This window comes from Triturus cristatus, chromosome 5_1 (genome assembly GCF_964204655.1).
Source record: "Triturus cristatus chromosome 5_1, aTriCri1.1, whole genome shotgun sequence".
NCBI classification, from domain to species: domain Eukaryota; kingdom Metazoa; phylum Chordata; class Amphibia; order Caudata; family Salamandridae; genus Triturus; species Triturus cristatus.
Genome location: NC_140587.1, coordinates 582,686,698 through 582,700,301, shown reverse-complemented (window position 1 = coordinate 582,700,301; position 13,604 = coordinate 582,686,698). Strand labels below are relative to the sequence as shown.

General features: G+C 43.0%; 1 protein-coding gene across 4 annotated transcripts in view; it reads right to left on the bottom strand.

Moving 5' to 3' along the window:
- MYBL1 (MYB proto-oncogene like 1) overlaps positions 1–13,604 on the bottom strand; it is a 687,544-nt gene that overhangs the window by 258,461 nt on the left and 415,479 nt on the right. For all 4 annotated transcript variants that reach the window (XM_085605513.1, XM_085605511.1, XM_085605512.1 and 1 more), the window contains one exon: positions 3,314–3,679. In XM_085605513.1, the coding sequence (XP_085461639.1) occupies positions 3,314–3,679 (366 nt within the window). The remainder of the gene's footprint in view (positions 1–3,313; positions 3,680–13,604) is intronic.

The following is a 13,604-nucleotide window of genomic DNA, read 5'->3' as shown; positions in this document are numbered from 1 at the left end:
CGCTCGCACCTCTCTGTCCGATTTTGTTAGGTGGGATGAGGGATAAACCTTCTTGGACTCATGGCATGTCTTTAACTTACCGGAAGACTTTGAGTGGAAAAGGGACTTTGGATAGGATCGACTCCTTTTACAGGATCGCAAACAGCCTCAAGACTTAAGAGAGGGTGTAAGATCCATGATTCCACTGCGACCATTCTTGTGTTCGTTAAAGAACATTTTAATTTCCTGCTCCCAGATTGCCTTTGGTTGCAAGAGGGCACATTTATCACATGATTTTGTCTTGACTGGAACCCAACTGCTAAAGGCACACGTTGTGCAGGTCCTAGGCAGACATCTGCTTCTGGCAGTCAAGGAACACCTTAAATCTTTACAAAGAATGTAAGGCAACTATTGCTTCATTACATTGCACATTCAACCTTAGTCATCAAAAGAATTTAAGGTAACTATGGCTTCATTATATTGTACATACACTATTAGTCTTAGTGGATTGTAAGTACTATGGTGTTCTTCCTATTTCAGGTTAGGTCGCCTATACGACCATAATCGAACAGAATCATTTAAGAGGTGGAGCTCAATAAATGACAGTCCATTAAGACAGCAATGTATTGAAATATCAATTTAGGAGTCCAACTTTAATTCATATCGCTATCCGTACTTCAGGAGAGGTAATTCAGGCAACAAATGGAGCTAAAAATCAAAACGTACACTGTACTTGTAAACTGTTACTTGAATACATTGGTGACTCAATGGACTGTCAGTTATTATATGTGCCTCCTCTTAAATGATGTTACCTTACATCTTGTATTGTTCAGGGAAGACATTGTTCCAGGCACACTATCTGATACAATTTAGAAATCGTTGGGAACGGAGACCCAGATCTGCATCAAAGTATATGAAAAGAAAATAATGATGTCAGTACATCAGGTTGCGGTTTATATGTGGGTCTGATCTGAAAATTCTAGGTCCATACAAAGTCATCATGGAACCACATGTTGCCGACTACTGGCGTGTGGGTGCATTGCTGAGAAAATTCTCCAGATCCAGTCTGTCGGCTGAGGATACTCTTAAGGTGAGGAATTAGCGATTAGAAGAATGCTTCGGAACATACTTTAATAACACACAACTAGAGACAGCTCAAGATAAAAGGTGCCGTGCCTCAAGCTGGAATGAGGCTATTGAGATGCTGGTATAGTGAATCCTTAAAACCACTGACAGAAGGAATGAACTTACCAACAGTCACAAAGCTGGGGATAAGAAGAACAGCATCATATACTTCACTTCAAAACACTGCATTAAAGCATGATTTGTGAACAGGGTATAACAAATGTGACCACTGGAACCGAACTCTGCTTCAGTGACAGGTGATAGACTTTTTCCATATTTCACTAAGCTTTCTAAAATCAGTGATACTTTCTGAAAACGTTTAGATAAAGGATCTAGATTGTCCTTTTGGGTGCAAATAATCCACCTTAGTAAGGAGCCTTCAGTGAGTGAGCAAAGACTAATTATTAAGCCAAAAAATTTAGTAGGAGATGCTGAAAGATTTCTATTTTCAAACAATGAGTTGCTGAAAGTATGCTTTTCTACCAGCTTATAGGAGGACTTAAAAAAGGAGGTATAAACACAATACTGTACATTGAACTATGAACCATTCCAGGCCTGTACATAATGCCTCGTGTGGTTAATGCTGTTGAAAACCTTGATTGCAGCTGGTGAGAGCAGCACTGACTGCCACTAAACCCTATGGAGTACCCTATGGTCTTGGGGGCTGCTACATCAATTGGCGACCTAAGCCACAGAGCACACTGTCATGTACCCAAGTACTCTCATGCACATTACACACAATCCGTGGGATTCCGAGGGTCCAGTCATAACATGTATTTGTCAGGATAAGCCAGAAGGTAGTCTCCACACTGGACTGCAAGTAAAAATGCCTGTGCCATAAGCCTAACATCAGCCACTACCAATCATTGTGAGTGTCATGGCCTGGTCCCTCAGGCGGTAGCTACTCATTTGAAACGGGACACCGCTTGGGTGTGCCCCAATCACTCAAAGTCAAGCACTTGTTGGTAAGCAAAATAACAAAATCGTGTCGACCACTTATCATGTTCCACAGATCTTTACATTAAAATATCCAGTCTTTGCAAGAATGAGAAAATGAGGCTCAAGCATCACATGGACACAGTACCAGGAACTTCCAAGTTTACATCAAGGTTATAGTTTAAAAGCTAAAACGTGGAAGAAACCATGAAATAAACAATGGAACACTTAAATCAATTCCTACTGTGTAAGGGTTCAGTTAGGTAATAAAGTACCTAGGGAAAAAGTTCTTTATTGCAGTATCAAGGACAGAACAGGACTAAACAAGTCACCCAATGACCTGGGGAATTAGACCTCAGAGCAAGGATGGTAATGAATACAGAAACTGAAGAGAGGATTTGAGATTGGAGTTTTACGGCAAGGAATGGGAATCAAATTGAGTTTAGGAGAGTCTCCATGAGTCTGGTACAAAGCAGGTAGGGAACTGTCTTAAACCCTTTCAATTTGAACTGCTTGTCAAATTAATGAGGAGTAGATGATTTGGTGCAAGTCTTACTGACTTCAGAAAAACTATCACCATAAAAATAACTTGATTCTAAGAGGCAGTCTTAACAACTTGGTCAACTGTTCTGAAGCAGGTCCAGGACTGGAAGAGTCCCGGGCTTGTGAAACAGCTCCCTTCCTGACACTACAAAGGCTATATCTGGCAGGAACATAACAAAACATCCTCCTTTCAAGCCCTCAAGCAAAAACCTCATATTTACTGCTCAAGGTTATCTACCACTAACTACTACAGAGGGCGGATATTTCTCAAATCTGCCTGGAGTGAAATATAACAACTCAATCCATTAAAGATGACAGGAGTTGATATATATTAAGTAATAATGAAAGGCAAAATAACACATCTACAGTAAAAAGGGGGATATGCAACCATGCAATTTATAAATGCTCAAGTGCTGGTACAAAAAGTAGGTTCCAGTACATACTGTTTATTATAAAACTGAAAAGGGTGAGAGCGCAAACCTTACATGTTGGGAGTTGGCATGACTGCAGGCATGCAATGGTACAAGCTGCAGACCACTTTGAAGTTTACCAGTTTATGAGCTTCAGGTCATACCAAGAGGTGGTAAAGAAGAAATACATTTCATAAATATCTGGGATTTGCTCCAGTTACAATCTCATCTGTATTATATATCATTACAAAACAACAAAAACAAACTTCTTTTTGCCACTTACTCAGCCTTCAACAATGTATGGCATGTGCACATCTTACCTGTGATGGGGAAAATGGTAGTGCTTTCACTGGAGTGTTTTTTAGTGCAATATTGCCAGTATCACTGAATGAGCCATCATTCAATTCACTAACAGGGGAACGTCCAGCTCGCATTTTCCTTTTTTTCCTTAAAATCGTAGGTGGTGTGCTGAACTTGGCCATGATGGGGGAGGTGGAAGGAATGATCTCACTCTCTTCTCTGCTTGAACAGTTTTTAACCTCTGCTACGAGGTTGCCATTAATTTGGCACTCTACAGCCTCCTCACCATGTTGAATCTGAATTAGCTTTATAGGTGTGTGCTGAGACGGAGAAATTGCAGCATCTGATATTTCAAAGCTGGTGACATCACTCCATGTAACAGGATCCTGTGTAGAAAAACAGATTATGCATTACACCAGAAGGCAGGCTAACATATTACACATTTTTTGATGTTCTACAGTTCTCATCCAGCATGATTTACATGTCAGGGTCTTATTCTATGTGGCTTAACTCCAAGTAGTTTCCTCCTATTCCACAAACCAACGAAGGCCACACCAGCCCACTCACAATCAAGCAGAGCTGTGCAGAGACTGTACGAAACCAATGATGCAGCAAATGTACAGCTTGTAATAAAGTAAACTCAAGTAAAGAACAAGTTATTTACCTTTGATAAGGATCTTTCTGGTGGATATTTTATCTAACCACAGATTCCTCACCTTGTGAATATTCCCCAGGCATCAGACTGACTCCGGAAACATTAAAGACGTTCCTCTGCACGCCAGTAGAAGGCATTGTGTTTCTCCTCGCCAACATTGTTCCGCTCCGGATGTGATGAGCGAAGCCACAATAAAGCACCACCACTGTACACTTATGTCAGTTGCTTTCTAGGCTGTCCAAACCGACAGAAGCAGATCCCAACAGCAGATTGGCATGCCCAGTGTTCCGATCTCTTTACTTGGGAACTTTTAAAATGGAAAAAAAAGTCCAGTTCACAGATAGAGTAAGTGGGAGAGTCGGCGAGGAATCTGCAGTTAGATAGAGAATCTACCAAAAAGATCACTACCGAAGGTAAGTAACTTGTTCTTCCAATCGATATTTCTAACTGCAGATTTCTCACCTTGTGAATCGATACCATAGGGTTACCTCCCAAATGTGGCGGGTCTGTGAACTGGCTCAAACAAAAAGTACTGCAGAACCAAGCGGGCAAAATGCTCCTCTCAATGGACCCGACTATCGAGGCAGTATTGCTTCCAGAAAGTATGTACCAGCCCCCACATAGCAACCTAACAAGTGTCCAGGACAGGCACTCCATGTGCTAATGCAGTGATCGCAGTCGTAGCTCTGGTGAAATATGCCTGTAAGCCTTCCAGAAGCTGCTTCCTCAACAACGCACAGCAGATCCTAATGCAGTAAAAAATCCATTGAGAGTTGGTGTGCTTTTCCACTGCTTTGCCCTTCTATGCTCTGGAAAACTCTACAAAGAGTTTGTCGCCCAAACAATGTGCCCTGGTTTGATCATCATGAAAACTCAGAGCCCTCTTAGGGTCCAAATGATGGAGTCTCTCCTCTTCAGCGGGGTGAAGTGGTGCAAGATTACAGGAAGGGTGATAGTCTACCCGACATGAACATGAAAAGGTGTAATCACTTTCAGAAAAGGGAAACTGCCCTGGGAAGAAAGTAGTATAAGGCGGATTAACAGAAGGGGCCTGCAGTTGGCTCACATGTCTAGCTGATGTTATGGCGATGAGAAGACTGTCTTCTGCATCGGACGTCTCAAGGGATAACTGTGCAGGGCCTCAAGAAGGGTGCACATCAAAAAAGTGATGACTCAGATCAAGTTTTGTTGAGGCATCCCAAAGGGATTTGGTAGAAACAAGTGTTACAAACCTTTTCAAACTTTCATCACAAAGAAGGCTGAACCGGCAAAAAAGATGAAAGAGACAATAAGTAGCCCTTAAGAGTGTCCAAAACAAGTCTTTGCTGGGCTAGAGACAGAACAAAAAACAACACTTCTGACTACTTTGCCTATTAAGGGTCAATTTGGTCTGCACTAATCCACAAATGTGTCCCAACGACTGGCGTGCACCAATTTTGTGGAGGAACACCTTGCAGTCAAGATGACTTCACCGATCTCAAGTGGCAGGACGAAGGAGGTCAAATGTCACTGCTCAATCTCAAAGCATGGAGATGAAAATTGTTCAGACCCGAGTACCCTGCCGCTTCAACAGAAGATCCTCCCAAAGCATCAGCTGGAGCGAAGCACAGGTGCTCATGCCCAGGAGTTTGGGTACAACACTCTTGGCCCAATCAGGAGCCCCTAGGATGACTTGAATCAGGATATTTCCGATATTCTTCAGAACTTAAGTCAGGACAGAGAGTGGTGGGAAGGCATACAGGAGTTCCAAGCGCCAGTCTAGATGGAAAGTCTCAGAGAGCTGCTTCAGAAACTCCAGCGCACAAAAGTGCTGACATTACGCATTCTTGGTGGCGTAAAGATCTAACCCGAGTGCTCTCCATTGCTGGGAGACGCTCTGTGCCACCTGCAGGTACTGCTGCCATTCAAGATCCGCTAGGGTCCTGCGGCTGAGTTTGTCCGCCGTGTAGGGAGAGGGCCCTGCCACTTACCCAATCAGGGTCGAGCAACCACGACTGCAGACTCCTCTGAAAACTGGATACAATCTAACAGATTTCCTAGAGTCTGCACACACTGGGATTTGATGTCTCATTGCAGAGTCCCCATTTGCCACCCGATGTGTTTCCCTAGCAGGAAGCAGGAGCAAAAAACCACAAGAGCCTCAGAGTCATCCATACTGAGATCCAGGACCAAGGCTAAAACATCGAGATCACTGCCTGAGAATCCTGGTCTCTGCATTCTGGGGGAGAGAAACAAAACTATCATTTCCAAAATGTCTCAGATGAAAGCCTTCAAAGTAGTCAAGTGCAACTTCAGCACATTGATAATGAATACTAAAGATGTTAGAAGGTTTGCTGTTTAAAGGTGGTTGACGACTGCCTAAGGCGAGCCCGACTTCAACACTCAGTCGTCGAGGTATGGGAAGACTGGTACTCCCAGGCTCTGCAGTTAGGCTGGGTCCACCACCATCACCTTTATCAAGATGCAAGGTGCACTGGATAGGCCAAAGGGGAGCACAATGAACTGAAAGTGCTCCTGGCCTACCCGAAACTGCAGATAACGTCTGTAGGACAGCAGAACAGGGAAGTGAAAATATGCATCCTGCAATCTCGAATTAAAAATGAAGTGAGATTCTGGTCTGCTGTTTATTTCTGTATTATGTTGAACTGATTAAGGGATAACACCAATCAGCAGGACTTGTTTAAAACAGTATGTGAACTCAGTGTACATTGTTACTGATTTGGAGGTTACAGTTTTATGAGTAGGCATAAGGCATGTTGCACCCTACAGGTGATGCAATACTTTGACTAAATAAGGTGTATTTGTGATTTTTGTTTGTAGCACAAATTAAAATGATCTTGCATGTGCACATATACTTATCAAGACAAATATTTCTTCGGGTATATGACTTTAACGTGGTGAGTGGATTCCTTTTTTTTTTCACCTTTCACACTTCCTCTACTATGCTTCTAGCACATACCAATTGATCTATACAAATTCTTTTTTTCAGGATATGTATGGCAAATTATATATTTTAAGGTATGAACTATGCTATTTTGTTTTATGATTGAACACCCATTTAGGCAAGGCCATGTGTGTTGGGGACAGGGGTGATTCTTGGATTTTCTTTCACTTGGTGATGTAGAGGCAATTTGGAATATGTCACAAATGGGTGTATTATTGAACAAACCCTTTTATGTAATTTGTGGATACTGGATTATGGTGTAATTGTTTTGATATATCAAGCTGATGTATTTATTGAGATTCATTTTCCACAAGTGTACTATTGGGTTCCCACCAGGGAGGATTGTTTTGTAAATGAGTACGTGGAGAATTTGGTGAAGGTTATCATAACGAATATTTTGGAGAATGTATTTATTGTGTTTGATGAGATAACTTAAAATTAGTTGTGTTCTGAGTGCCTTAAGACCTGACAAAGTCGAAGACATATAGCGCCAGTACGACCAAACAAGTGTTGGCCAGAGACTTAAAATATCATTAAAAAGACATAAGATTGGACAATTTTGATGTGCACTATTAATTACAGTGCGCTCAAAGGTATTTTCAATAACAGCTATTATTGGCTATTGAACGCTGTGTGTGGTGACCATCTTTCTTTTTAGAGCACCAACGGTTGGATGAGATGTATATAGATGTACTTCTAATGTAACATTGAGTGTGTGCCTCACATCAATACCACCTAGTGATGTATAATTGGCAGAATAAAGAGGTTTTTAGATAGCAGCTGCAGGTAAAGGAACTGGTTTTTAGGGCAGCCCATTGCTCCTAGCGGCCTGGACACTTTTGGCCTGCTCCTCGACCTTGAAAGGACTGGGAGACCTGTTGTTGTTGAGATGCATATTGTTTCTGACTCTTCTGGTAGCCCTTCCCAAAGCCTTGAAAAGGGCACTGCTCTTGTGTCAGCTGCTGAACTGGCGAAGCTAAGCTCATAGAGTAGGCAGTGGCCTTACTCTCTCTGAATCATTCAAGGGCAGAGTCCGCCTTCACTGCAAAAAGCTTAGAGGTGTCAATGGGCATGTCCATGAAGGACTGTTGAACGTCAGATAAGAAGACCATGGAGAGAATCCAGGTGTAGTGCCTAAGCAACAAGCTAGTACCCACAACCTTATCCAAGCAGTAGGTAGTGTCCAGAAGAGATATGATTGAGTATTTCGCAGCATCCTGTCCATTCAACATGAGCTTCTGTAAGGTTGGACAGAGGTCCCCTGGGATAGCTGGACAGACATAGGATGAGAACGTCTGTCAAAACATTTGTTTTAACTGCTTGAATGGATACGGAAAGGTCCAGCACCTCAGCCGCCCGTCGAATGACTTGCAAAAGAAGCAGACTCCTCAGTGTACATAGGGTTAATTGAGGAGAGGCCTATGCCTGGTGAAGTGCCCAAACCACTGGCATTATGGAGGCCATTAAATATGTTACAATTGTCAACATAGTGTTTTAATCATCATAAAGAGTGTCTTCCACATCATGGTATGGAGAATGAGGATCAGGTTGTCAACGGTGGTGTCGAGCATGGTGCCAACATTGGAATTATGGGTAGTGCTGAGGCTGAAGCCGACAGCACTGGTCTAGAGGAAGGGGCTGGTCTCCGTGGGGAATCAAGGGGCACAGTCTGTGCCGAGGAATGACTCAGCAACAGTAAGAATACTGGAGGCCCCCAGAGATCCTTGGGGCCGGAAGGCGCGCCAAAGGGATCCGGTGTGGCACCAACGATTTCTCAGTCATGGCCACCTGTAGCTGCTGAAGCTGTTGTAGCGAGACTGTCCATTCAGGGAAAGGCCGAGGCAAGATTAGTGCCTAAATTGGATCCACATAGGGTGGGAACAACTCCATGGCCTAGAGGTGCCAGGAATGATGCGTAACTGAGTGGCAGAACAAATTTTAAAACATTTGTAATTTTTTTTATGTGACTTTAGAATTACCTGAGCTCATGACCTCGATGAAGATCAGCCATGGGAACTGCCTGAGTAGCTTTGCAGTGCGCTTGATGTCGACCTGGATGGCCAGGTCTTTGACCATGAAAGCTTTTTGTAATGGTGCAGTTCGGTGAATGTGAGCTTTGTCTCGCTGTCAGCTGGCTTTCTTGTTCACCTTCGCGGGCAGCACAGACACAAGGCTGAGTTGTGTTTGAAGCAAAGGCACCATAAGCAGGCGTCATGGGTGTCAGTTACCGTCATTTGTTGGTTGAAGTCACAGAATGGTTTAACCGTGTGGTCTTAGGGGGTGAAACGGTCTGCACACTCAATTTAGTGGGAAAACATTTTCTGTCAGATATCTGGCGTGGCAAGAAAGGAACTGATGTCAGCATGCGGAGGTGGCGCGGATTTAAGGGTCTTGATGTCATATCCGAGGAGAGACATACCCAATGCGGAGCCACGCGGCGGCACCTGTCAACGCACAAGGATATTGTTATTAAAAATTCTGGATCTAGTTTGGCGCCTGGGGAAAATTCACAAAGTGATGAATCTGCAGCAAAAAGACCCTATCGAAACGATTGTTATGCATAAGTTCAGGAATACCAGGCACCACAAATGAAGACCCTTGGGCCAGCATAATAAATCTAGGTTAGATCGACATGGACAACAACAGCATAAGTGAATGCTTTCAAACTCAGCAAGAGATGATGTACAAATTGCGACATCTGTTTCCATACAACGTTTCCCAAAGGGGCAGGGGTTGGGGCACAAAATCCCTAGAGGAAAACTATGACACCTTTGGGTAGAGCGATTAGACTGGGCACTTCTAAAGCAAACCTGGAGCAAAGATCAGGAAAAGGTGTGAAATCCTCGCAGAGGATCACGATAGGCAAAAGTAACAAGACTCAGATGAGCAGCAATAAGTGCAAGCAAAAGAGATGCAATCCAGCACTTGAAGAAAGTCATCAAAACAGAGCAACATGAGATGGCATTCACTGAAGGAGAATCTTACTAGAATCTAAGGTAGTCAAGTATTCAGAGTAGAGAGGAAAAGAGAAAGCATAATAGTTTTCTTCAATGCAGTACATCAGATATTAAGTTTTTAGAGTGGCCGGTGCAGACGAGAAACATTTAACACAAGTTAGCCCTATGTTTACACTTGAAGGGGATGAAGAATGGATCAGAGTTAAAAAGAGAGTAAATAAGGGAGTAGCCCTTGGGGGAGTTTAGATGCAAGTTGATACTGAATGTTGGGACTAAGATTAGGAAATTCTATGAGTAGGGAGCAGGGAAGAAATTGGAGGGGAAGGGGCAAGAAGGCAGTGAGAAGCTCTGCTCAGTTAGAAGAGTCAGTCCCAATACCATGCTGACCATGTCGGTCACCATTTGTAATATCCAGGGACTAAAAGCCACGGAAAAACATTTAAATATCCTCAATGAACCTACACAGATAGGTGTCTTCTAGCAGACTTCTGCTGGAGGTCACCTAGCATGTCTTTGGTCATTAGAGTATTTCTATGAGATTTAGGCACACGAACACAGCAGATGTGAGAATAGCAATATAAAAAGGGGTTTAAATCTGTGTTTGAGTATCAGAAGAACATAATAAGTCTAAAGTACTTATATGAGTCTCAATTAGGGTGCCATACTAGGGTACACCGATCACACACCGAACCAGATACTCTATAACAGAGTTGACAAAGCTAACTTTGACCTTGGGAGAAATGTAAACTTAGGGCCTTATTTAGAGCTTGGCGGACAGGGTACTTCATTGCATCAGCGACACCAAACTAAAGTTGTGCCTACCTCATTAGGAGTCAGACGGTACTTGAGTATGTCAGCGTCAGAGACTGCCGACCCAACGAAGTTTGGCCATTTGTCCGCCCGTCCTATTTAGAGAGGGCAGACAAATGTTATGTAAGGTGGTGTTTTCACTTTCACACACGACCATCCAAAACATTGCTGTTAGACCAGGCACCATTGGCGTGGATCTCCCCTGCATTTTTTGCCTTTGCCTCCTGTGTTTTTGCTGTGTGTTGGACTCAGTTTTGCTGGTCTAGATGCTTTGTATTACAGGAGACAGTGGTCCCTGAAAGCAAAAGAATATTAGCGAACAACAATGAATATAGCCAAAATTGGTACTATATTATAACCTATGTCCAGCCGGACAAGGCAACTTTAATAAGAAACAGTAATTAGCAATGATCAAAAGAATGCAAGCAAGGTGTTGGTGGGACACAAGCCTGTATCCTACGGCTTACATATCAAGAGGACATAAAGTTTTGGAAAAACATACAGGCAATTGTAGTGATGTTTCTACGTCAGAGAATAATAGGTAGTGAAACATCTTAGTATAAAACTTGCCACCTTCACAACATTTCATACACATAAATTGTTAGTGTGTAAGGTGAACTACATAGTCGACGACGTTTCGATCCTTAAAGGGGAGATTTAGGATCATCATCAGGACTGATTAGTATGAATTGCCCATTAAAAATGCCTCGGATTTTGACAAGTTAAACCAAAGTTGGTAAAATGTCTAGGACCAATGACTTGAGCGAAATAGATCGGCCTCGGGTTGTAAAGTGATACAACAAAATGGAAATTCGTCTGGGTCCGATGACCTCAGCGAAATAGAGACTCCAAGTAAAATGCCTGGACAATGAGGTTCAATAGAGGCAACACGATGATGCAGTATCTCGATACAATGAAGGAGAGATGATCCGTGGGGGTCTGCAGGACAGCGCGTTCGGTTGACCGAACGCGCTGTCCTGCAGACCCCCACGGATCATCTCTCCTTCATTGTATCGAGATACTGCATCATCGTGTTGCCTCTATTGAACCTCATTGTCCAGGCATTTTACTTGGAGTCTCTATTTCGCAGAGGTCATCGGACCCAGACGAATTTCCATTTTGTTGTATCACTTTACAACCCGAGGCCGATCTATTTCGCTCAAGTCATTGGTCCTAGACATTTTACCAACTTTGGTTTAACTTGTCAAAATCCGAGGCATTTTTAATGGGCAATTCATACTAATCAGTCCTGATGATGATCCTAAATCTCCCCTTTAAGGATCGAAACGTCGTCGACTATGTAGTTCACCTTACACACTAACAATTTATGTGTATGAAATGTTGTGAAGGTGGCAAGTTTTATACTAAGATGTTTCACTACCTATTATTCTCTGACGTAGAAACATCACTACAATTGCCTGTATGTTTTTCCAAAACTTTATGTCCTCTTGATATGTAAGCCGTAGGATACAGGCTTGTGTCCCACCAACACCTTGCTTGCATTCTTTTGATCATTGCTAATTACTGTTTCTTATTAAAGTTGCCTTGTCCGGCTGGACATAGGTTATAATATAGTACCAATTTTGGCTATAGTCATTGTTGTTCGCTAATATTCTTTTGCTTTCAGGGACCACTGTCTCCTGTAATACGTTACTTCCCAAGGTCCCTGTCTTATTGCTTTGGGTGCCCTTGTGTCTCTTTTACCGGTCTAGATGCTTTGGGCACTTTGCCACTGCTGTTCAGTGCCAACGTGCAATTTTCCCTTTGTAAATTGTTGTTATGGATTGGTGTTTCCATGATTGGCTGATTTGATTTACTAGTCAGTTCCTGGTACAGTGCCCTGTGTGCCTAGGGCCTGTAAATCAAATTCTGCTAGTGGGCTGCAGCACTGATTGTGCCACCCACATAAGCAGCCTGTAAAATGTAACTCTGGCCTGCATAGCAGAGCCTGTGTGCAGTCTAGTAATGCCATGTCGACTTGGCAAGTGTACCCTCTTGCCAGGCCCTAACCTTCCCTTTTCTTACACGTTAGTCGCCCCTAAGGTAGGCCCAAGGTACCCCTGTGGGAAGGGTGCAGTGTATGTGAAAAGTAGGACATGCCCTGGTGTGTGTGTGTGTGTCGCAAGTCTACCTGTTCCAATAGGATAGAATGGGTGGGTTGTTTATAACATCTTATAAACATAACTACCCCCTCAAGCAATTTTAGGAACATCTATTTCCTAGAATGTGAACAGTGACCAGAAAGGCCTCAGATAGGGCTGGGTACTTACACTATAAAGGAATCCTGAATATAAATCCCAGGATGATATAGAACAAATTTCAGCCTCAAAACACGAGAAAGTACAGACTGCTAACAACATCTTTAGGGGAGGTAAAGCCCCACATCCCGACGGATTCATGTTATGTTTTTACTTCATTTCTGTCTTCACAGCAGTATGGATGTCTCCAAGGCAAAGAGGATTACAGCCTCTAAGTCTAAGGCAATAATCCCTCTTCTACTAGAACTTGAGAAGTGCCTAGCCAAGTGTGTGTCTTATAAGCCCATATCCCTCCTGAGTGTCAACATGATGCAGTGTTTTTTTCATCTATCTCTTTCTGTATTGCTGGGTCAAAGCATTACGGTCTCTTGAAAGGAGAAAAGAAATCTCAGGGTTTCTGTCCAACATAAAACTGACCCAGGTATCAAGATAAGTGTTCTAGTAGGGGGGTGTTGCCATCAACTTACAAAATCGCAACCTATTCTGATCCTCCTCTCTATACACAGCCCTTGTAGTAGGCGCTGTGAAGAACTTCAGAATAGACTACTGTGGTAGTGTATATTCGGGTCTTTCATATTTTCAAATACAGATGGTGTAGAGAGCGCAGAATTGGTTGAAACAGGTCTGATGTGAATGTTATCTTGTCTGGAAGCATCCTGGCCTAAAAGGTCCGTAGAACGTCTCTTA